Source organism: Apiospora phragmitis, assembly GCF_038363925.1.
Source record: "Apiospora phragmitis strain CBS 135458 chromosome Unknown utg000010l:1.0-9815664.0:1.0-9183399.0, whole genome shotgun sequence".
Lineage (NCBI taxonomy): Eukaryota > Fungi > Ascomycota > Sordariomycetes > Amphisphaeriales > Apiosporaceae > Apiospora > Apiospora phragmitis.
The window spans coordinates 4,126,551-4,150,606 of NW_027117409.1; the positions used below are offsets into that span (position 1 = coordinate 4,126,551).

The following is a 24,056-nucleotide window of genomic DNA, read 5'->3' on the forward strand; positions in this document are numbered from 1 at the left end:
CAGGCGAAAACGGGTATCCCCGCATCAGCCGGAAGGACAAGCAGCAAGAAAAAAAAAGAAGAAAAAAAAGAAAAAATCTGATATCAGAGCCGAATCATTCATTGATCTGAATATAGACCCTTCTCCTGGCCTTTTCTTTTCGCCGTGTAGTGCGACAGGGCTGGGTTTGACACAGATTCCCCTGGGTGCGACAGCCCTACCAATTGTCCTGCTCTCTTAACTTGGTCAACCGTAACCCCCTTTCGAGTAAAACACCCGATGCCCAATCCCGTGTCCGTGGAGTCCAAGATTTCTCCAAACTGCTCTCAACACATAATGATCCGGTCCATTTTCGGCACCGAACCGATCAACAAGCCTCTGCAATGCAGTGACCCGCAAGCCCGACTTGGGCAATGGCCCTTCCTGTAAAAGATAGCCACCTGAACAAGTCACAATGACGTGTGTTCCCTCGTGATGCGCAAACTTGGCGCCGCATGTATCATTGATGCCTTTCGGCTGTAGAGACAGATGAAGCAGCCAATACCAGCTTCTCTATGCACAGGGCTGTATATCAATCATCGCTTGACGATCGTCACTGTCGATAAGGGTTAGCGCACGCCGGCGAAGATTCAACTTCCGGTTGAAGGGGGGCGGGATGGTTGAAACGTTACCTATGTCTTCGTCTGCTAGTTCGTGAGATAGGCCCACTATGGCAAAGATGATTAGCATCGCTACTCCAACTCCAGTAACAAGTCGCAAGCTTGCCGAGCGGTGCTACAATCCACCTCGAGCAAACTGGCCACGGCGGAGAAGTGCTCGGCCATGGCCATCTTCTGATCGACCGTGTGAGGAGACTGGACCAGAACACGCAACTTACCTCGTTGGGGCTGGTGCTTGACAGATTTGCCATACACGACTGCCGTCTTGAAGTTCTCAACCAAGCTACGATGGATAGCGTTACAGAAGTCCTCGACTGTGTCACGAACGAGTCAGTAAATAGAATATTCGGTCTCAAAGACAGATTTCCATAGCCTCCGCGTTCCGTAGCACGTTTCGGTTCAAAGCGCAACTGCGAGATACGTACCTGTGCTTCGCGTGGAACGCAACACGACGGGTTCTTCATAGTCGGGCATCTTGCCCTTCGGCTTTGTATAGACGCGCCTGAGTTGCAGCTTGTCCCACCTGAATAGTGGTTAATAAATTGACGTTGTATATCGAATGGGCTTGCTTACATAGCCTCCATAAGTTCCTGTAGTGGCGGTGATTAGCAAAAGCTTAAACTTTCAACATAGGGCACATTCAGAGCAACTTACATCAACATTCCAACCATGTTCGGAGCTAATCGGCACTGCGTTGGGGATACGGTAGAGCAAGTCGAGCTCTTCGATGCTGATAGCATCGATCTTGTTCAGAACATAAATGACTGGAATGTAACTACGACTTCTTGCTTCGAGCACATCGATCAAGTCGTCAATTGTAGCGTCGCATCCTGAAAACGTGTCAGTAACGCTGAGCCAAGACGGTACAGTGGTGGAATCGCCAATGAGCACGTACTGATTGCAATATCAGCCGAATTAATACGGTATTCGTTCATGACGGCCTTGATTTCATCGTGGTCAATATGGGTCAGAGGAACCGTGCTCGTGATGTTCAGTCCTCCCTTGTCCTTCTTCTTGAAGGTGATATTAGGCGGTTCTGGTTAGGATCAGTTGCCATTCACATATAGACCGTAGCAGGAGCCATCTTACGCTTGTTGATCCTAATGCCGAAGCCCTCCAATTCCGATTCAATGACTCTCTTGTCTGTCAGGGGCTTGTTCACGTCGAGAACGATGAAGATGAGGTGGCACGTTTTTGCCACAGCAATAACTTGTCGTCCACGACCACGACCATCCTTAGCACCCTCAATAATACCAGGCAAATCGATCATTTGCAAAGGTGCCCCTATTGAACGTAATCAGTAGTGATACATCAGAATCCTCATGGGGGACCTACCGTTGTACTTGACCTGACCAGGCACTGACGTAAGGGTTGTGAACTCGTAAGCAGCAGCTTCCGAGTGCTGGCCAGTCAAACGTGACATTAGAGTACTCTTTCCAACGGAAGGAAATCCGATAAAGCCTGGAGGTTCGAGAAGTGTCAGTCCACCCCAGATGGAACGGTTCGACGTTCGATGGTAGCGAGGAATTGCAAACACAGGTCCACCACATACCAATACTGGCCACACCCGTTCTCGCGACATCGAAACCAGCTCCTCCACCACCGCCGCCGCTCGACGAAGGGGTCAGCAGTTCACGCTTGAGCTTGGCCAGCTTGGCCTTTAGTTGACCCAAATGGAACGAAGTAGCCTGTCGCCCACGTTAGTAAAAAAAAAAAGTCCTCTCTTTAAGGAAAACAGGCCGACCCAGGACACGGTGAGTGATGCATGTGCCCGCCCCTATGGCAAAAAGGACCTATGCTCGTACCTTGTTCTTCTGAGTCCGAGCCATCTCGGACTCAATCTCCTTGATCTTATCCACTGTGGTCGACATCTTTGCGACGTTTTCAGCAGATCCGATTTACTAGAGACGTTTATTCAGACAGCAGTGTGCTGTAATACAAGATATGCGAGGCGCCCAGATGCCCCCGAAATTTGTCTGGATGGCGATTCCAGTTCAGAGTCGATATCGAGGCTTCAAAAGTCGGTCTTTGGTGGGGCAGTGAATTTGGGTTGTGACGTCTTGTCTTGCCCCACGTTCAGTTTCGTTTTTTATTTCCCGGGGTTTATCCGAGGCGCAAGTTTGATAACGCGGACGATGTAAGGTTCGACTGGGAACGGACACCATAACTTTCCTTCAACCAAGATACCTACGTAGTGGCTTGAGCCTCACATGCTGAGGCCAAGGTACTTAATTTTTGGATCAATTCAATTGTTAATGCGCATGTAACCCGGCATCTGCGAACACCCAAGATCGAAAGCACCACTTTGGTTACCTATACGATTTCCCTTGACCACAGCAACGGTCTGATTGCCTGGTAGCTGTAAATAACATGCTCGAAAGACTGTTCTTGAGACTGGGTAGTATTTTAGAACTACTCATTAAGGGGTGTGGGACAAAATTCGCACGTATCTGCTGTGTATAATATTCAGATATCCAGGATGAAGCGATTAAGTGCCTACTACTTCAAGTTGTTCCATGTTTCCACGCCAACAATGCTCATCTGGTTGTTCCAGAGTTCAGTAGTACACAACGCCTTCCATCAGATACCTTGCAGTACGGTGTAGTTCAGCCGATACTATGTGCCCGTCCCTGAAGGTGGTACCAATCTCGACTTTCCCGCCAGGGTGCCCTATTCGTAGTGTTGGGCCCTTTTTCTCATGATGCCGGGCAAGCTGAGCGGGAATAGTCCCCGGCATATTTGCTGCAGCCCCCAGGCACAGAGCAAGAGTCAAGGGAACAGCCTTATGGGCTTGACCCATTGACAGTGCAAGACATCGGATATCGATGCCTTCCTTGTCTGAGACGGGAAGCAGCGTTACGATCTTCGGGACGCTCTCTACTGCCGGGTCAAGGCCCATCTTCTCCGCCCCAGCCTGCCGTATGAACTCAAGCCGAGCCTTTAAGCCCCCGTTTTCTTCGACATAGGAAGGCGTGAAAAGACTTGGTAGTGGCGCTCCTTTGCGACCGTCAATGTCCAAGTCTGAAGCCCTGATAAACACTCCGGGGTTGGATACATCAACCAAAGATGCCTCGATTTGACTGCCATCGCGAAGCATTAGAATATCTATAGGATTGCCGGTAGGCAATGCCCGCCCCGTCTTGGCCCCAACGGGATTCAAGAAACCCAGCGTGATCCTTGATCGAGTGCCCGGCACGCCATCAATCGCATAGTCACCTTTCTCGAAGTACCGGGAGGGGCTTCCGGCAATTCTGAAACGGGAATGGATAATTTTGGATGTGTTGGTGTTAAAAATGCGGACGAGGGCCTCCTCGTAGGGTTGGCCGCGCGACGGTCCAGTCGTCTTCGAGGCGGGATCAGACACAAGCCCGAGATCCCAGGCACGGGGCCCGACGGCCGAAGACATATTACCACAGTTGCCCGCCATATCAAGGGCGCCATCCTTCACCCCTATCTGAACAAAGGTGAAGTCCACATCCGCATCTGATCTTTCTGACGAGGAGATGATGCAGATCTTTGAAGTTGATGATATCCCGGATCCTATTCAAGTCCGGCGGTCAGTAGGCGAGCTCACAGCCGTTTTGCACACGATACATGGATCCAATTCTGGTAGGTAATCAGGCTCACCCATCCCGTTCAGCTGCCTGCCGTATGGGTCAGGAGATCCCATAGCCAACGGCAGGACATCATGCCATCGGTGTTCCGGTGGCAGGTCATCTCGCTTGATGACGAGTCCATTCGATGTACCGCCTCGAACGAAGAGAGCCGGGAAGCTTGGGCGCGCCGAGAAGTGGCGTTCATGGCGCTTTGTAATAGCTTGCGATTGGATTGTCTTGCATATACTCGTGGGTGCCCATAGTCGTCCAGAGCCTGGCACGAAAAGCCTGCTGGTGAAATTGAATAGGACAGTCATTAAAAAGGGGTTTCTGAGGACAAATGAGCTTGGCTTCTCTTCCTACCCTTTAGCGAATCTCCAGGAGGTGGCGTGAAGGCGATTACCTATAGAAAGAAATGTGTAAATGAAAACCATTGCCCGGGTTGAAGCGAGGTTGAACAAGCAACATATGCCCCCCGCAATTAGTGCGGTGACGATCACTACATGTCTATCCGGGTTCCTTGGAGATTCCCAGACAAAACCATAAATCTTGAGATGAATTCACATTTCAAGACAGGTTCACCGCATTTAATCCACATGAAGCTGGGATATTGGTGGCTTCCGACCAAACTAACCAGGCCGATCAGTAGGACCTGAAATGAGTGAGATCTACGAAGAAGAAAATGTCGCCAGTATTATCGAATTTGGGACTCTTAACCGGCGGGGAATGTTGCTAGATACGGACCCTTCAGTTGGTCAATGTGAAAGCCACCCCGTCTCTGCCTTCTGTTTGTCCAGGGTCTTCCAGTCGATGTCCTGGCTGCGCACCCATAGCGCGGATCTACCTAGAAGAGTAAGACGTCTAGCCATGTTGGAGCCGACTAGTGCAGTATTCCCGTTGTTCGATACCCGTGGAGGTGGGCGGCATCATAGTCACTAAAACTGTACATAAATCAAGGAGAAGCTATATACCGAGAGAAATATGTTCAGCATCATTACATCTCCACTTCAGTCACGGTCCCTTAACCGCCTACTCTGTAGCCAGCTTGACCACATCGGCCCACTCCTTGGGTCTGACTCTGCCATTTGCCCAGACACCATTCAGATAGGTCTCAGCATCCTTGGCCCAAGATAGCAGCTGCTCTTCAGCACCCCACTCGCCCATTGCCATTAGGCCGACAGGTAGCTGACCTTCACCCTGCTCGGGGTTTGTGTAGCCAACCGGGGCTGTTAAAGCCGGGCATCCGGTCGAGTTGGCGAGCCAGATGTACCTGCGCCATAATTAATAGGTTATCCCCAGGCAAATATTCCCAAAAAATGGAAGAGAGGGGGCCGGGGTCTTACATCATCTGCCTGATGGTAGTGTTGCCATCACTGAAACCGTACGCTTGGTCTCCAGGGTGGATTTTCCAGCCTGCATCTGGCGCCGTCGGCGTCAAGATGAGCATGCCCGGATGCTTCTGCCATAAGAAGGCAAGGTGTTCCATGATGAGCTCACGTAGCTGTCCATACTTCAGCATGTCGACCGCCGAGGTCTCGGCACCCATGGTCATGAGGATGGTGTTGGCATGGTTCACGAGCGAGAGGGCTTTGCGGGGATCGGGATGGCGATGGCGATGATGATCATTCAACTCACCGAGAGCCCAAGCGCTATGTGCGAGCTGGCCCTCCCGAATGTATGGGATGTGGATCTCGACAACTTCGTAACCGAGCTTCTCCTTGAAGTAATTAATGATCTTATTGGTGACCTCGATGACTGCAGGCGAGGCCTCGTTGAACCAGTCTGAGTAGACTCCGATGGTCTTCTTCGCCATGGGGCTGGGCGGGATCGAAGGTGCGAATGCGCCCTGAACCGGATCGTCGGGGTTGGGCGCCGCCATCAGCCGGTAAGCGAGCGTGAGGTCTGCCACGGTCGCGGCTTGGGGCCGGCGACGCAGATGGCGGAGTTCATAGTCCAGATACGATGCAGGGTTGGCTTGAGCCCATACATCCCACAAAAACTGGAGGGAATGCGGATACTTCCCCCCGCATCGGTGCCGATGGCGATCGGCACCAGGCCAGAACTGAGGGCTGATCCACCGCCCGATGACGAGCCGCCCGTGTAGTACGAGGTGTTGTACCAGTTGACGGGTGATTTCCCTCGGCGGGGATTGCAGCCGCTCGTGTCGGATCCAAGTTCATGCATGGTCACCTTACCGATCATCAGGCCTCCAGCTGCCTCTAGCTGTGCAATGGGCCAGATAGTCTCTTTCGCCTCATCGAAACAGGGGATTCCTTCTTGACGCTGAAGTCCGATATGGGAGGTGTAACCCTTGACATTGAGATCATCCTTGACAGCGAATGGGACGCCATCTAGCACACTGAGCGGCTTCCCAGCAGCATATCTCTTGGCTGAAGCTTTGGCAGCCTCCAGCGCAATCCCCTCGTTAACAGCGGCCCAAGCAAAACCGTACTTGGCCCCGGACTCTTGATCTTGCGAGATCAGAGGGAGCAGGGCTTCGGCAACTTGAACCGGCGTCAGTTTGCCTGACTTGTACAGCTCATGGTAGTCGGCAGCGGAATGGAAACGCCCCGCCAGCTCGTCCGGTTGTCGCTGAACCAGATCGGGAGTGATGTCTGGTTTCGACAGAGTGCCATCCCCGGAGCCTAGAGGCGTAACAACCGGCTAATTGATTTCCATAAGCGACTGCGACTGCTGTTTCCGCAGCACAGGAAATGTGTTGGGCTAACTCAACTCACCTGTAAGCGTGATGTATACTCGCTGAGTCCAGGGATATCTTTGATGGTGCCAAACTGGGCATTGGTCCACACGGCTTTCGCTATCAGAGACGACCGCGTTATACTTGCACAGTTGTTACCAACCAGTTCCGTTATCCCGATTCTGGGCAGGCTACTTACAGCGTCGAGGCGAAGACGAGCGTCCATCCTCGCATCACCGGGTTACTGTCTTCGGTGTGTATGTAAGGGGTTTTCGGGCCCTCGCGCGCCTTGGGATAGCCCACAAAGCGCTGTGCAAATGCCATTTTAAAAGGGACGAACAGAGCTCCACGACGGTTGGTCGTGTGTAATAGATTTCTTGGCCTATTGGGTTATGTAGTCTAGAAGAGTCGTCCGGAAGACACAATATAGATAAGAGTCGCGTGGACTGTCAAGCAAAGACGTGTTTCCTAGAGTTTATGCAAGGAATCATATGTTTGTTTCCACATGAACCTTGCCGACCCCACGCGTGCAACTTTTCATCTGTCGCGAATGCGAATGCAGCTTGGGGCTTTCTGATGCACCCAGTTTGCAATATCAGACCAAGCCCATTGAGCATGATAGATGCACTTTGCTCCGACCACAGCCTACATGTACCTTAGGTATGCCAATGACTTTTTAAGTTTTGATAACTCCGACTTTCAGCGTTGCTATACTGAGCAGCTGACTAAGAGGGTATGGCCTGCTAAAGCGCTGTGGCTGGCAGTAAAGTGGGGGATATTTCTGGGCCAATCGTATAGCGGGCACATCTGTAACTAAAAACAGATCTAGGATATCGCCAGCCAGCGTATCTCTCTCGAAGACAACAGCTTATGGAACCAACCCGACAACAGGAAATCCTTTCTCATGTCTTGTGCTGTCGAATCTGTTCTTCAAGAGCATTCGTAAGCCTCGGGTCTTTCATCGGTTGATTAGTTCAGTTGGTTAGAGCGTCGTACTAATATTCTCTCCCGAGTATATTGAGTAATGCGAAGGCCGTAAGTTCAAGCCTCATATTGACCACTTACAACATTAACATCGATATGGGATCGGTTTCCTTTTTTCCCCTGTTCTCATTGCTTGCCGCCACCTCCTCTCTTTTTTTGGCCTCTGCTCCTGCGGGGTAGTGATTCTAGAACCCAAGCACCCTTGGCACCTTTCCGACTACAATGTTGAGTAAGCTGTGTTTGGCCATTCTCATCATCGATGGATGTTTTAGATACGGCGTTGACTTCGAGGTTTTATCTTTAGAGCTCAGTCGTATGCCTGTTGGGGCTTATGACTTAAGATCTCAGCATCGATCACTTGCATTGGTCCGACTGGAGGCTCTGGCCACCGAAGTAAGCACAGCAGGTACAGGACCGCCACATGCCATACGCACACTGGGCTATTGCACGCCCTAAGCCCTAGTTCACGATTCGCCTACAAGATAGAGCTGCACCTCGTACCTTGGAGAAGACGAGTTGGCTGCGAGCTGATGAGTTCGGGGACCGTCGGTAACCCCTTGAAGGATTCGGTGCCCTGGATCCAACATCATTCAGAATACGGACCACCGGGTACCAGAACCGTGTAATAAACATGCAGAGCTATGCACAGCTAGTCATGCATAATTCGTTGGCAGAATGCAGGCTTAGTTGTTCGTTGACCGATATTTGCTGCCAGGGCGGACTGGCCGGTCTCGAGTTAGTCGGCACACCTTAAGACCTTATGCAATACCATTATATACTAGGAACAGCCGGAGCCGCCTAGGCTAGTGGTCTATGGCACTCCCATTTGCCCCCTCTTCGGTCTCTTATTGAATACTGCATAAGTACTAGACCCGCCGGGCGGCATAACCAGCTTATATGTACAGGTTGCGCTAGGTAAGCAAGACTGAAACACACAAGATGGGGATGGAGGGCATGGCGGCATGGATTTGATTCACATGCGCCCCCTTCGATCTTCGGTCTTCGGTAGGCTAGCCCTAGTAGTGGTCGGCATCGTGACATTTTGTCATCTGTGCTTTTCTCGCTTGCCGTGGTACCATGGGTGAAAGGGCATGATCGGAGATATTCGGGTGGAGAGCTGGCGCGGGGAACGATCATGCTCGGTGGCCCGCCGTTACGTATGTTGCAACATACAGTACGCGATGAGAGCCACGGGCGTGGTTCAGTGCGGGCTGGGTGACTCCTAGCTGGCCCCTTGCGCACGCGAGCAAGCGGAGAGAAGGCCAGAGAAGGGAAGACGAGACGGTGATTGGAGAGGAAAAGGCAGATTTCCAGCCTGGCGGGTCGCGCCGGCTTGTTTAGCGCAACTGCTGTGGATGCTTTGCGTGTATCGGTGAGGGAGTTTACACGGTGCAATTTTTTTCTCCCCCAGCATTTGCATGCATCTCTTCCCCAAATCTCTTCTAATAAGGCACGGCCCAGCTCCCTCTCATGCTGACAAGCAACCCCCTAACGCTCTTCAAATTAGACGTTTCTGGCCCATTCGGATCACAATTCGCCCGCTAGAGCCGTGTAGGAGCTCCCCGATCAAAGTGTTGGAAGACGAGAGAAAAAAAAAGTAGAGCAGCACATAGCGTCATCTCAGGCCATACCACCCGTGCAGCTCGGACAGTTCCACCACACACACTCCTTCCTAATAAGTCCTATTCTCTTGGAAACCATCATCAACCCGCTTGTCGCTCATATCAACACGTTCGACGGCTGCAACTTTCGCTACCGCCATCCCGTTCACCCTCGACGCCACGCCTGCAACGACCTGCTACGCCTCCACACTAGCCGACGGCCCTCCGTGACTCCGCCTAATTGACAGGCTCGCCCTAATTTTCGACGCACCAGTGCCGCTTCTTTGCGGCAATTGCATCGCCCTTTTTGTTCCAGCGTACCATACGATGCGCCCGTAACCGAAAAGCCAATTCAACATGGCCTTCAACTTCAACTGGTCGCCGCTCACGGCCGACGAAGATTTCTACCAAAGAGCTCGCAACCTGTTGACGACGGCCCTGAACAAATCCCCGAAGCCCCCAATCATCGTCGATGACATCTTGGTTACCGAGCTCAACCTGGGCTCCATACCACCCGAGCTGGAGATATTAGAGATAGGGGACCTAGCCGAAGACCGGTTCCGCGGCATTTTCAAGATGTGCTATTCCGGCGATGCCTACTTGACGTTACGCACAAAAGTTCAGGTACGTGCTGGGGATGGATTTTTCTTTGGCCCAGCGTCACAGCTCAGACAACTCGCGGACCTCCGGTCACAACCACAACCACTTCATGTCGATGATTGGTAGACAAGGTCTATTTCTACATGGTTCCATGCCATTTGGATTACAATACCAATGCTCAAGTGGCAAACTGGGAAATACTGGGTGGTTTCCATACAGCAGCTCGTGATGCACAACCTTCGTTATACAAGTCGAGTTGGCTTGCTATGACCGTCTCCCTCCTCTTCGCCCCTTGTTTTCGTCAATGTTTGGTTCGTCGCGAGAAACAAATCACAAATTGCGAACGTTTCGATGCAACTGTGGATCATCCATCCGCATGAAGACTTGAAATTGGAATCACAGGGATTCGCGCAGTTTGGAGGTTCATCCTCCTACCCGAGTTAGGAATAGATTCTGTGTTATACAATGGCTAATATAACAACACCTGCAGGCAAACCCCCTCAATACGTACTTGTATGCAAAGCCAAGCTTCACCTCACCACAACCGGTAGCAGCGGCGGCAGGACTTACCATACCGTTGTCCATCACTTTGTCCGAAATAAAGCTGTCAGCTTGCGTTATTCTAGTCTTTTCCAAGCAAAAAGGCTTGACCCTGGTTTTCCAGGATGACCCACTCGAGTCCATCAAGGTCTCGTCGACATTTGACTCGATACAATTTGTTCGGGATTACCTGCAAAGAACCATCGAGGGCCAGTTGCGTAACTTGATGATGGATGAATTACCAGCCATCATTCATAGACTCTCCCTGCGACTCTGGTGTCCAGACCAACTCCCGAGAGAAGACACCGATCTACCAAAAGATAAGCTGGAAGATGAGGTTGCAATCGATCCGTTTGCTGCTCCGCCAACGGACGCTGTGGATGCGAATGGTCATGTCCTAGACGCGAATGAGATATCCTCCTTATCTTTGGACGGCTCAGAAACCCATTCACTGTTCTCGCAGAAAAACTTGGTACGCTTGGGTGCCTTGAGCGATTCGCAGCGTACTCTATCGTTGTTCACGCCTGGCATCCGTGATGTTCTCGTTCGGGCTTGGGCTGCACCAATGGACCGAATCGATGTAATGCGCTCGGCGCCGTTAGCGGCCCCCAGTCTAATGCGCGCCCAATCAGCACAAGGAGGCTCAACAACGTATACCTTCACGGATACTGGCAGCGTTGATAATGGGCAGCTACCTTCCCGACCATCCCTGGTCAGCTTGAACTCGGCAACTACGGGTCTCGCTCTAGGCGCCGGTCGAAATACTCGCATGTCCCGTAAGAAGAAGACCAGAGTGGTTAACTTGCGCCGCTCAAAGCCGAACACCAAAAGCGAGACGCAAAGCGACGTGGGCGACATGGGCGACTCTACTACCGAAAGTGCTTCTGTCGTTGCTCCAAGCTCAGAGCCCGTTCTGCAGGCCGTTATCCCTGAGCTGCCCGAAGAAGATACATTCGTACCAACAGGGAGCAGGGTGCGGTTCACGACGGGGGCGGAGAAGGTATTACCTGCTCGGGCACCCTTAGACATGGACATTTACAAGGACCCTGCGATGGTATCTGCAGAAAAGCCAAGCATTTCTCGTCCTGCCCAACAAGGGAAAACCCCTGTTTCTGTACCGGCTGTCCAGTCTAAGAGCCCCTTCGATTTGGATAGAAAGAGGAACGAAGGCTCCGATACCTCTTCGGTCATCCTCGAGCAAGCATGGATCAGCAAGATGGCCGGCGAGATCGCTCGCCGAGTATATGACGAAAAGCAGCGAAACGCAAATTTCTGGGCTGACCGGGACGACGTCCCTCCGCCAGCCTACGAGGTCACCCAATAGATTTACATAACAACGCTCCCCGGCATCTAGACTTTTCTTTTGTACATACAATCGCGAAGAAGATTGCGATGGCGTTATCGGGAGCTGAGTTTTGGGGTGGTTTGGCAACAGCACAATGTCTAAAGTGTATTGGGTTTGATTTAAAAGTATGGCGTTATGGGCGAAAAGGTTACGAAAAAAAATCAGGCGAGGGATTGCATTCAACTCTGATTCGGTGGTGTGCGGGATAGCGGGATAGTGCAGGACGACCCTTCGCAAGGCGTGATGGTTGAGAAGTGAGGTGATCGCCACGACGTTATGCGAGCGAGCGCCTTTTACTCCTGAAGGGTACGCGAAACTGGGCTTCCGCCACTCTCTTGGAAAAATTGCCAAGATTATCTCTTTTGTCGATTATGTTGTCCTCGAGGGATGACAGTAACATACTGGGTGCAAGAACTCGGCCTGATATTTGGCGCATGGGGGGAGCAGAGGGATGCTGGGATAGGGACATTGTGACGTCTCCCGGAAAGATCTGGAAATCACCCGAGGAGACTTCTACTCGAGGCCAAGACCTTTTGAGAGAAATCACTCCAATCTGATAAATCGAAACAAGTATTTTACCATGACTCTTGAATTGTATTGATTGACAACCAGTGAAGAATCGGACCAGAATAAAGGGGAGGTCCCATCTCTCGGACACTCGATAATCAGCACGTGGTTCTTGGCTTTTGACTTGGGGTATCTTTCTATTATTTTTTGTCCTTTCTACTTTGTATATGGGAATCTAATAAATCTAACTACTCTGAACAGATGTTATCCACACATGTCCCAACTATTTGGAAACGCGCCGTTCATATGCCAGTCGCTCAAGTCGTTGATGAGGACCGGGTCGATGTCGCGGTTCGCCTTGATGAAGATGGTCTCGTACGGGTGCAGGTTGCTGCCGTAGTACTGGTGGTCGTACAGGACGTCGGCGACGGGGTGCTCGGCACACTCCTCGGCGTAGTTGCGGCGCGACTTAGCGAAGGCGGACATGAGCGCCTCGACCTCGTAGCCGGCGTTGCGGATTAACCCCGTGGTGCCGACCTCGCCGTGGATCGCCTTGCGCATCTCGGTGTAGCACCCCTGCAGCGCCACCATGTCGTTCTCGTCCCCGTACTCGTCCTGCCGCGACGACCCCGGCGGCGGGTACAGCATCAGCTCCATCCCCACGCGGTCCGTCGCGAAGATCATGGATTGGATGTGGTATTGCGGGCCGCAATTGACCGTCATACCCACGAGCTATTGGAACGGATTTGTTAGCTGGTGTTTTTGATCCTCTTTTGTTCATCTCTTCTTGGCTGGGCCGCACGATGTGGACTTCCCCCCCGAGGGTCCACGAATTTCTGTGCCACACACGCGCTGTAGATTTCCCAAAACAGCATGCAAACATAAAACGTACCTTGACTTTCTCGGTCACGCGACCCAGGTAGACGTCACTCCAGCAGCCCCGGGACCAGCGGGGCAAGAAGGGGCCGCGGATGCTGGCGTTGAGCGTGATGAAGCGCTTGTGCTTCTTCCAAAGGTCGTTCTCGCGCAGCACCTCGCCGTGGGCGCCCAGGTCGAAGCAGGTGTTGTTGCGCCGCACGATGCGGATGTTGGGCTTGTGCGGGATCAGGTCGGCGGCGTCGGTCTCGCCGTTAATGATGAAGATGAAGTCGGCGGCGCCGTGCAGGCCCTGCTCGAGGAAGTACTTGAAGTTGGCGCGCCCGGACTCGGACTCGGCGTAGGCGTACGAGATGAGCGGGCGGTCCGATACCGTTTCTTTGTGCGGTTCCGACGGCGCCGTATGAAGGGGAACCGCTGCTGATTGCTTTGTGCTTGTTGCTGTTGCGCTGGCCCGGGCGGTAGAGGCGCCACTGCCCGCCAGGTGGGTGATCGGTAAAGGTGCTTGTTTTGCGGCGTCCTTGACGTCGCTCAAAGGGAATCTAGGCTCTCCTTCCTCCGCGATCGAGGCATCGCTAGCGACGGATGTCTGCAACTATGTCAGAAACACAAGCCCAGGAGTGAGTACCCATTGTTCTGGACTTACTTGATAACCTCCTGAATACATGTAACTATGCCTTGACAAGCCTACAAGCCAGCATAGTGCTAGCAATAAAAGAGCCAACCCCGAAAAGGACAAGAAACCCGGTCTTGCCATCTTCTAGAAATGAATTCCAGCACTGAAAGAAATAGAAGCAAAATAAAGCAAAGGAAGAGGAAGAGGAGTGGGAGTAATGCCAAACTCCAGCGATGCAAGGACAGTCCTAAGGAGTCGGACATGGGGAGTAGGAAACGACGACGTCTAGTCAAATACACCAAGAAGATGGAATCATGTCAAGTTCAGCAGACGAAAGTTTGACATGTTTATGACTCTGGGAAGACGGTTCCTATGTAAGTAGAGCACACGAATGGGGCCCTTAGATCGAGCTTGATTCGCTATAACGTGTTCTACGGGTCAGACACGAGCCAGGAGAAGTACTGTACGTAGGCGTTCAGCTATCAACTACCTACCCATAATTGCGGCCAGAACAGAATCGAAAGAATGTTACCGCGTCTCCTCCCTGCGCCCACCACTCAAGATGAACTGGTCTGACATCTACAGGTACTCCGTACATATGAGCTGTCTTGGCCTTGGTGGGTAAGTTCAGGGGTGCGAGTGTGGCACCCCAAGGAGGTGCAGGCTTCCCTTACAATCCAAGACAGGTGGGATGTACAAGTCTTACTTTTACTAACGTCCCTCCCCAAAGAAAAAGAAGGGATTCCTTTCTGGAGTCCTATCTCGTGTTGCGCATCACGGGGGTGGTCCACGAACCACGAGCTAATAATACTTGTACGTACAGTAGTAGTACGAGTTGACAAAGTGGATGCCAACCCCCAAATAAGCGAGGGTATTTGCTAGTGAACCATCGCGGCGGAGCATGGCGAGCTGAGCTGAGCTGAAGAAGTGAATATCATCTTTTTCTCTTTCTTTTTTTACTTCGCCCTTCTTCAACTGGGCTGTCTGTCATAGAGGGTGGGAGAGTGCACGAAGAGTGGTAGTCATCAACGAAGCCGAAAACCCGCGTGTTCGGCACCTAAAGTAGGGTCCGACGTTACAAGAGGTTACAGAATTCCGGGCCTGGCGCATTGGTCGCATGGCCGTGGAAGGGAAAGAGAGCGGAATGAGACCTTGTGCGAGAAGTCAAATTTTGTTTGTCGCAGTATAAAACCACTAGGTGTCCAGAATTCTTCTTTTCGCGATTGGGTAACGTAAGGCAGCTGGCCACAAGCGTTTCCATTCTTGAGATGACGGAGGGCGAATGCAGGGATTAGCTAAGACGGACTTAGAGTACACCACACGAGACGTCGACATTGGAAGTTCGGCCAAATCTTCAACACCAGACTGCTACGGGAACCAAGACCCAGGGGTTCGCCTGTGGAAACGATTGACACATGACTGGCATGTACATTGCTAATATATGTAAGCCACAGCCCGTTCTCTACTGGGCGTCATTCGATAAGAACCAATATCAATATCATACGAGGGTGAAATTTGGGAAGAAGCTGAACATGAGCGCGCCCAGTATTGTCGGCAGTGTAAGTTAAGCTTACCTCATAGGAAGATTGACGTAGTAAGGAAGGATTCCGTGCAACCCACGCTTATCTCTAGCAATTGCAACGTGATGGCAGAATTGACGCTACCTACACACGCATCGTATCGTGAGATCTTCCCCTGCAGAAATGTCGAAAAGCGGGCTTTCCGTTTCCAGATATGTAGGTTAGAGCGGATCGACCAACTTGCTTGTTGAAGAATTCGAGATCCCTGCGTACGGTCGATGCCGTGGACGCTGGCAGGCTGGACGCGTCGATAATGCCGATGGTGTGGGCACTCACTCGGCTATGAAATCCGGGCCTACCTATGTATGTACTCCATTCTAATTCTAGCATAGGGCGCCACACTTACATAATTCAGATATTTGCTGCAAAGCCTCAGCGACGACCTACCTGCGTCAGCCTTGCAGAAGCAGCCACACGGTCCACACCTCGATTTTCAGCCTCATCGCATCTCAACTTTCCATGGTGTCGTCTTGTCTTACTTAGCCTTCAGCCTTCTGAATAAGGTTGCATCGCCAAAGAAACCATCGTGAAAGCTCTCATCTTCTGCATCACCTTCCATGAGGTGACTGCCGCTGTTTCTTATTTTGGAATGATTTCTGTTAAGTTATAATTGTCTCTTCGCACGAGTAATATCGTTTTCTCTGCTGCCACCTAGCTCCTAGAGCGCTCCCTCGGACGCGCCCAAGCTCGACCCTTTTTCTGCGCGTGCCATCGCGAATCCCCCCTCGAGCAATCGACAAACAATCATGGCGACGGTTCGCAATGGCCACGCCACTGGCGGCATTGATGGCTCTGACTTGCCCGTTAGCAAGCGTTTCTCAGACATCCCCCTCAACATCGATATCCCCGTCCAGGGCGATGAAGACGAACAGGCCGTCGAGCTGAATCTCGATGAACTGCACGACGACCCTACCGAACTCTGCACCCTGTTTGAGAACGAGCGCGCCTCCCGCACGCTGTGGATGACCGTCGCCATTGCCTATGCCAAACAACACAGTATCGATCATGCCATTGAGATGTTGCTACGCGGCAGCAATGCGATGCAAAGCAGCAATCCCAAGGAGAAGCTTAGCATGATCAGCTGTCTCTGCTGGATGTATCTTTGGAAGAGCCGCGAAGCACCGCGTGTGCCACCCGAGGGCGATTTGGTTTCCGAGGCCAAAACAAAGGAGTACTTCCTGAACCTCGCTACCCAGTCCATGAACGAAGCGCTCCGAATCAACCCGCATTTCCCTCCTCTCTACCTGGCCCGCGGCGTCATCTACCTCCTACGAGCGTCTCTTGTATCGCCTTCGAAAGCCCCCGGCCCGAGCAGCATCGACCCAGAAAAGTCGGATCTTTTGCGCAATGCGCTGCGGTGTTTCGAGGATGCGCTTCGGGTCTCACAAGGCCGAAATGTCTTTGCTCTAATGGGAAAAGCCCGAGCACTCTACTCGCTCACAAAGTATGCTGATGCATGCACGCTGTATCAGGATGTCTTGCGTAAGATGCCTGATATGGTCGACCCCGATCCTCGCATTGGCATAGGTTGCTGTTTCTGGCAGCTGGGTTTCAAAGATGATGCAAAACAGGCCTGGGAGCGAGCTTTGGAGATCAGCCCCCAATCTAAGATCGCCAATATCCTGCTTGGTGTCTATTATCTCGATGCCAGCGCAAGAGTCCCTACAAACAGCCCCGAATTCATCAGCCTTTACAAGAAGGCCATGACCGAGTTCACACAGAAATCGTTCAAGATGGACAAGAACCAGTCCCTTACCTGCGCCACGTTTGCCGGCTACTTTCTCTCCAGAAAGCAGTTTAGCAATGTCGAGTCGCTGGCCAACAAGGCACTGCAGTTCACCGACGTAAACAACATCGCCAGTGACAGCTGGTATCTACTCGCTCGCAAGGAACATGTCAGTGGCAACGTGCAAACCGCCACAGATTACTACCGTAGAGCAGACGAGGCTCGAGGTGGTTTAGAGAGGGGTTATCTGCCAGCCAAATTCGGTGTGGCCCAGCTCTCTGTTCTCGGCAATGATCTTGGTGAGGCTAAGTTGCGTTTGGAGAAAATGATTCAGCAGTCCAAGAACTATGAAGCCATGGTACTGCTCGGCACCTTGTACGCCGAAGAAGTGTTCGCAAACCAATATGCAGCCGTCAAAGAAGACAAGACCACGGAGATGGCCAAAGCCATCCAGTATATGGAGAGCGTCCGATCTGCTTGGAAAGATCCCAAGAAAAACCAGTCCCCAGACGCTTCAGTGCTGTTGAACCTTGCCCGCCTGTATGAGACTGACCACCCCGACAAAGCACTCCAGTGTCTTCTTCAAGTCGAGCAGATGGAGATAGATCAGATACCAGAATCCGAACGGCCGAAGGACCTGGAGACGAGGCAGCAAATCGCGCCGCTTTACGGAGGAACCTTCCGCCACAATTACTGAACAACATCGGGTGCTTCTACTCGCAAGCTGAGAAGAACGGTTCTGCCAGCGAGATGTTTGAGGCTGCGCTTGGAGCGTGCATGCGCATCGAGGAAAAGGGCGAGGATATGGACACGGACGCACTGGTGACGACGATCAGTTTCAACTTGGGGCGGAGTTATGAGTCCCAGAACCTTACAGATAAAGCCATTGAGGTCTACGAGCGTCTGGTCGCCCGCCACGGTAACTATACTGATGCACAGGCTCGCCTGGCTTATATCAAGCTGCGGAACAACCCTAACAAGGAAGGGCCCGATGCCGTTGCCAAGCTCTATCAGGACAATCCCTCGGATCTTGAGGTTCGGGCACTTTACGGCTGGTATCTTGGTAGGGTTCATTCCAGAAAGAGACCTGCCAATGTCAACGAGGACCCCGAACTTCGTCATTATAAGCATACCCTTCAGAACTATGACAAGCATGACCGCTATGCTCTGATTGGCATGGGTAACTTGTACATGATGGCTGCCCGTGAAATGCGTCGGGACACGGAACAAGAAAAGTCGAAGCGTTCTGCCACATATACTCGCGCTGTCGAGTTCTTTGATAAGGCTTTGCAGCTGGATCCCAAGAACGCCTATGCTGCGCAAGGAATTGCCATTGCGCTAGTGGAAGACAAGAAGGATCATAAATCTGCATTGCCAATCTTGCTAAAAGTTCGGGAGACGGTCAAGGATCCTCATGTCTTTGTCAACCTGGGCCACATCTATGCCGAAAACCGGCAGTTCGCCAAGGCCATCGAGAGTTACGAGATCGCCCTCTCCAAAGAGGGGAAGGAGAACGACACAAGTATCCTAGCATGTCTTGGGCGCACGTGGCTTAGTCGGGCCAAGTTGGAGAAAGACATAGACGCATACCAGACAGCCCTCGACTTTGCCAAGAAGGTGAGTACTGACATATATTGCCCAAGGGGCTTGTGCTAATATTTGACAGGCGTTGGAAATCGCTCCGGATCAGATTCATTTCAAGTTCAATGTTGCCTTCGTTCAGATCCAGCAAGTGCAGCACATTATGGGCGTTAATGAGGCCCAGCGAAGCTTGGTGCAACTTGAACGCGCCTCCGAGGGCTTAGAAGCGGCAATTGAGGCACTTGACGAGATTGCCGCAAGCCCTCAACCGCCATATCCCAAGTCTGATCTGGAACAGCGAGCCAACATGGCAAGAAACACCCAGCGCAAGCAGCTTGCCAGGACAATTGAGGGGCAGAAGGAGTATGAAGAAAAGAACAAGGAGAAGCTGGCGGCCGCGTTACAGCAGCGACAAGCTGAGATGAATCGGCGAGAAGAAGCGCGGAAGAAGGCCCTCGCAGCCGAAGAGGAGAGGCAGGAGAAGATCCGCAAGGAGCGTGCAGAGATTGCCGCCAAAGATCTCGAGCTTACAAAGCTCAGGGTCGAGGAGGACCAGGCGAAGCAAGAAGCCGAGATGACTACCGATACGGAGACGGGCGAAAAGGTCAAGCGCAAGCGGAAGCCCAAACAAAGAGCCTCCGAGGGAGGGCAGTCCAAGAGGCAGCCCAAGAAGAAGAAGAAGAAGGCGGCGGCGACAGAGGACGACGAGTCCGGCTCGGACGGGAGCGGCAGCCCAAGAAGAAGCGCCGCCTCGCCGCCAAGAAGGAGACCAACTCCAAGTACAAGTCTGCGGAGCTGGTCGTCGACAGTGACTCGGATGACGATGCCCTCGAGCGTGCCGAGAGAGCCATGGACAACGAGGACAAGGCGCATCGTTCGGGCCGCGACGACGATGAAGACGACGACGCGAAGTCCAACAAGGCAACAGACAGCGACGACGACGACAATCGGATGGAGGTCGACGACGCAGCCGCCAATAACGGCGCCGGGGAGGACGACGATGAAGAAGGCGGCAACACGCGACGTCGTGCCAGGCGCGGCGGCCGCGTTTTGGATGATAGCGATGAGGAGGAAGACGAGGGCGCCAGCGCCGGCGGTGGGGATGACGGCGAGGCGGCTCCTGCTGATACGAGCATGGCCGAAGCGCGCGGCGAGGAGGACGACGAGGACGAAGAGTAATTCTCATTGTACACATAGCACGAAATTTGACACAGTATAGCACAGCAGGGCACGGCAAAGAAAGCGACAGTTCATGTTCTTGCACGAGACACCAAATAGCTACGAGAGATGCGGTAGCCATTACAGCAGAATCGAGAATAATACCATTATCATGTTCTAATGTCCGTCCACGCCTGCGATGAATAGTAGTTAAATACCCAAGCGAGACCTGATGATGATGAAGCACGCCGCTCGCCCAAATTACTTTTGGTAGATAACCTTCCAAACCCTCCCTCATCAAAAAGTGCGAAAACATACAGTAGTACAACGGTGCCAAAACGGCGAGGTATCTATCGTGAGCTCACATCTGGAGCACACATTGCGTCTCCATGTGCGGCTCCTCGGTCCCGTGGTAAAAGCCGCTGTCCACGAGGTTGTTGTGGGACTTTTGCCAGTATTCCCTCTTAGAGACCCAGTTCTTCTCGTCGACATCGGCGAGCTTGATCTCGACCTCGTTGTTGTCGTCGTCATTGTCGTCCTTGGGCATGCGAACGAAGCAGGTGCAGTCGCGCAGCGTCATGGCGAGACCAAAACCCGGGTCCTCGGGGTTGTCGAACATGGTGTTCCCCGGATCTCCCGCCGTCTGGACGTCGCGGAGCTTGGTCAGGAGCCCCGACGCGGCCAGGGAGCGGCGGAGGCACTCGTGGTCGGCCGGCGTCCAGGACGGCGGGGCGAAGCGAGCGATGGCGCGCAGAACCACGTCCGGGTCGTCGTGCAGCAGGCCGAGCGGGCAGACGGGGGCGTCCACTGCTTTTGGTTCGTGCTGCGCTTGGCCGTCTTCTTCGCCTTCTTGCTGCTCTTGCTGTTTCTGCCGCTGCTGGGCCAGCTTCTGGCTGTTGCGGTACGCCTCGCGGGCGCACGTGCGGCAGCGCTTGGCGCCCGGCGGCGCGATGGGCGACTGCGCGAGCCACTTGGGCTTGAACTCCATGCCGAGCTGGCTGTGCGCGGCGGGGGTCATGTCCTGGATGAGCATGGCGGCGCCGGGCCCCTCGATGGTGCTGTCATCCTTGGCGTGGCCCGAGGCCTGGCGCGCCGCGTTCATGGCGCGCGCCTGCGCCGCCGTGACGCGCACGAGCAGCTGCGGCACGAGGTGGCGCGCGCCGACGGCGGGCACGATCATGGTGGCGCGGAAGCGCTGGAGGCGCGCGTAGTCGTACGGGTGCGCGCCCGCCATCTTCTTGGGCACGCGCAGCAGGCCCCCCGGCAGCAGGTCCTCGCCCTCGCCCTCGTCGCCGCCGCCGTCGGTCGCGCACGCCCGGAAGACAGCGTTGGCCCGGCCCTCGGCGACGTGCACGAAGCGCTCGGCTTCCTGGAGGCGGGTCGTGGCGCGCTGGGCGGCGGCCTCCTTCCTTCCGGCATCGTCGTCGTCATATGCGCCCGAGAGAGCGTCCCACAGAGACTGGGTATCCATTGTTTGATGGCCGGGGATTCTGGGAGAACAGCACGTTTGTCCTTTTTGGCCTCAAGACTATCCGTCTTCGTAGTAGTACTACTAGTAGTATGTATATATAGTTTATAGGTATACTGGATATACGCAGAGTCAGAGACTGGTACAGGTTGATCGGCCCTTTGTGTGTAAGTGATCAAGAGGATGTTGGATTGTCGAGGTTCAAGTCAAGTAAGTGTAACAGATCGATCTAACAACACGTAACACCACATGATGATGGGGACTAGGCCGTTTAAGTACCCTCTTCTCCCTCCCCCCCCGACTATACTCCTTGGCCACTTCAAGCCGCATACGTATAAAACAACCCCCATCCTTGCTTGTAGACAGATGGGGCAACTGCGATATACTAGTAGTAATAGTAGACAGCTGCAGGCGACCCCGTAACACGACATGGATTTGTCACTGCCCCATGCATGATTACATACTGCTGGACCCACCTCAGGATTGATGCAACCCATCCGCTCCAACATTCCACTACGTAATATTGCCAGACAAATATGATGTGAGATTCTACCAATACAGGCATTTGGTGATTTTATCTATCTATTGTCCACTTGATCTATCATTGATATGCCTCGATGCTGTTACCTGGGAATGCCCAGCATGCCCAAAATGACCCCCCTCCCCCGTAAATGCCAACGCCGCCTTGTAAAGGTCTATTAATCACCGAATCAAAGTCGTTCTGGGTATCCTTTCTACGACGAAATTAAAAAAAAAACAAAAAAAACAGAGGGGTCTTCTTTAAAGATGAAACAGTGTTATACGCCTGCCGCCGTGAAGCTCAATAGACTGCCGAATGTGAGCCCAGCCACCAGGCAGAGTCCCATGAATCCGCCGGCGGCCTCGCGCTCTCCTTCTTCCACCCACTCACTTGGCGCCATCATGCAGTTGGACGCGAGCCAGCCGTTGGTCAGCCCGAACGGGAACTGGACCAGCAACAAATAGAACACGTCGCTGTGGATCACGCCGCCACGGCCGTGGAGATTGCACAATGCGTACAGGGGATGAACAACACCCTCGCGACGCTGACTACGAAGAGCACGAACGGACGCTCGCGGTACGGCAGAACCAGGGCCCCGGCTCGCCCGCCCAAGTCGCCTAGATTCCAGCAGGCGAAGGCTAGGGGAATGAAAGCCGCCGGCTTCAGGAGCGTGTCGGCCTCGGCAGGCGGCGTGGTCGAAAGGATCTTGGGCGTGAACACGGGGAAGAACATGGTGACGGCGAAGCACACGAATACGGCGCTAGCGAACCAGTGCAGCTTCTTGAACAGCGTCACCATGCTGACGACCTTGCGCGCGGCACGCTCCGCCTCTTCGACGCTGTTGAAGGACGAGGCCATCTGGTCCATCATGCGGGCCTCGACGATGTGGTTATGCCTGCGGACCAGGGGGATGAAAGCGAAAGCCGCCACCACGGAGATGGCTACCGCCGTCAAAAAGTAGATGAACGCGGCCTTTCCGGTACCGTCTTGTTCGTCCCCGGGGGCCAAGCTGACTGATTCACTGGGCGGCGCCACCAGCACCGAAATGATTTGGGTGACCGGCGGGAGCACACCTGCGATACCCTGACCGGCCATGATGGCCTGCATGTACTCGGGGCGGCCGAAGCTGGCAGCGAAGGCGAACACGCCGTTCTGCAGGAGACCGGCGGCGTACGAGGTACAGGCGACCATGGCGAGCAGGAACCACAGGTAGTGGCTGGGCGTCGTGTCGAGGAACGCGCGGGTGGAGATACTCAACAAGGAGAAGATGACGACGTTGATGTAGAGCGCGATGTTGATGCGGAAGGGATACGAGGCTGTGTACTGTATGTTGGTGAGGATGATCATGGCCACGAGGTTCATGACGGTCGAGACCGAGATGAGGGCCGACTGGAAGTTCTGCAGGATCCATTCGCTCTCTTGAAATCGGGTCTGGAAGTAGGGCGCGGCGGCGAGGAACATGTTCCTACACAGGGTGTGTCAGTAGCTGCCGGTATACTTCGCGAACAAGACAGGATTGTGGCGCGCATACCAAGCCCATAGCATAGCAACCCCAAGCCAGACGAAGATGCCATAGTCGATCCAGGAGAAGGGAACGGCGTGCTCTTCATCGTTCCGGGACTCCTGAAGGGACTGGGTCTCGTCCGTAAGAGGCGCGTACTCTTGTTCGTCTCCGCGTTTCTTGAAGATGGAACGTATGCGATCCATGGCTGATTACGATTTGAGTCGAGATATTCGATTTCGATTTCGATGTCGGAGGTGTCTGCTTGCCGGTATCGCTTTGTATGTACTAGTAGTAGGTTGGGCTCACGATAGGCATTGGACGAGTGCGCCGGGAACGAGATGATGCGGCATCCAAAACAAGTACCTATCAGGCAGGATGGTGCAAAAAGCCAGTCAAACTAGCCCGGGAGCAAGTCACCCACAGTGCCCTCCTAATAGATCTGTTTCAATGATAGTATTGAGAAGGCGTAATCAAGTGTGTATGTATAGTAGGTTGAGGTCATGGGGAAAGATAAGACA

At 53.2% G+C, this 24,056-nt stretch overlaps 8 protein-coding genes across 8 annotated transcripts; 2 read left to right on the forward strand and 6 right to left on the reverse strand.

The window, feature by feature from the left end:
* Positions 1 to 567: 567 nt before the first annotated feature.
* On the reverse strand, positions 568 to 2,509 carry PG994_011033 (GTP-binding protein rbg1- variant 3; the record flags this gene model as incomplete). The annotated part of the gene is made up of 10 exons (XM_066862442.1): positions 568 to 686; positions 857 to 952; positions 1,064 to 1,161; positions 1,212 to 1,228; positions 1,293 to 1,468; positions 1,534 to 1,674; positions 1,728 to 1,922; positions 1,974 to 2,099; positions 2,191 to 2,326; positions 2,444 to 2,509. Coding segments are annotated over 10 exons (1,170 nt in total), but the record flags the coding sequence as incomplete, so codon positions are not given.
* Positions 2,510 to 3,195: 686 nt separating this feature from the next.
* PG994_011034 (uncharacterized protein) lies at positions 3,196 to 4,551 on the reverse strand (the record flags this gene model as incomplete). The annotated part of the gene is made up of 2 exons (XM_066862443.1): positions 3,196 to 4,178; positions 4,266 to 4,551. The coding sequence occupies 2 exons, from the start codon at positions 4,549 to 4,551 to the stop codon at positions 3,196 to 3,198; spliced, it is 1,269 nt and encodes a 422-aa protein (XP_066711553.1).
* Positions 4,552 to 5,263: 712 nt separating this feature from the next.
* PG994_011035 (uncharacterized protein) lies at positions 5,264 to 7,256 on the reverse strand (the record flags this gene model as incomplete). The annotated part of the gene is made up of 5 exons (XM_066862444.1): positions 5,264 to 5,504; positions 5,578 to 6,208; positions 6,253 to 6,898; positions 6,973 to 7,075; positions 7,132 to 7,256. The coding sequence occupies 5 exons, from the start codon at positions 7,254 to 7,256 to the stop codon at positions 5,264 to 5,266; spliced, it is 1,746 nt and encodes a 581-aa protein (XP_066711554.1).
* A 2,618-nt stretch (positions 7,257 to 9,874) lies between these two features.
* On the forward strand, positions 9,875 to 11,981 carry PG994_011036 (mitochondrial distribution and morphology protein 34; the record flags this gene model as incomplete). Its single annotated transcript, XM_066862445.1, has 2 exons — positions 9,875 to 10,141; positions 10,608 to 11,981. 2 exons carry the CDS (start codon positions 9,875 to 9,877, stop codon positions 11,979 to 11,981), a joined length of 1,641 nt encoding a protein of 546 aa, XP_066711555.1.
* Positions 11,982 to 12,773: 792 nt separating this feature from the next.
* On the reverse strand, positions 12,774 to 14,052 carry PG994_011037 (uncharacterized protein; the record flags this gene model as incomplete). Its single annotated transcript, XM_066862446.1, has 3 exons — positions 12,774 to 13,241; positions 13,402 to 13,974; positions 14,032 to 14,052. 3 exons carry the CDS (start codon positions 14,050 to 14,052, stop codon positions 12,774 to 12,776), a joined length of 1,062 nt encoding a protein of 353 aa, XP_066711556.1.
* Positions 14,053 to 16,327: 2,275 nt separating this feature from the next.
* On the forward strand, positions 16,328 to 20,067 carry PG994_011038 (tetratricopeptide; the record flags this gene model as incomplete). The annotated part of the gene is given in 4 exon segments (XM_066862447.1): positions 16,328 to 17,880; positions 17,895 to 18,924; positions 18,974 to 19,492; positions 19,522 to 20,067. The coding sequence occupies 4 exon segments, from the start codon at positions 16,328 to 16,330 to the stop codon at positions 20,065 to 20,067; spliced, it is 3,648 nt and encodes a 1,215-aa protein (XP_066711557.1).
* Positions 20,068 to 20,407: 340 nt separating this feature from the next.
* PG994_011039 (uncharacterized protein) lies at positions 20,408 to 21,517 on the reverse strand (the record flags this gene model as incomplete). The annotated part of the gene is made up of 1 exon (XM_066862448.1): positions 20,408 to 21,517. One exon carries the CDS (start codon positions 21,515 to 21,517, stop codon positions 20,408 to 20,410), a length of 1,110 nt encoding a protein of 369 aa, XP_066711558.1.
* A 794-nt stretch (positions 21,518 to 22,311) lies between these two features.
* PG994_011040 (nucleoside transporter) lies at positions 22,312 to 23,741 on the reverse strand (the record flags this gene model as incomplete). The annotated part of the gene is made up of 3 exons (XM_066862449.1): positions 22,312 to 22,479; positions 22,584 to 23,499; positions 23,566 to 23,741. The coding sequence occupies 3 exons, from the start codon at positions 23,739 to 23,741 to the stop codon at positions 22,312 to 22,314; spliced, it is 1,260 nt and encodes a 419-aa protein (XP_066711559.1).
* Between the last annotated feature and the right edge of the window lie 315 nt (positions 23,742 to 24,056).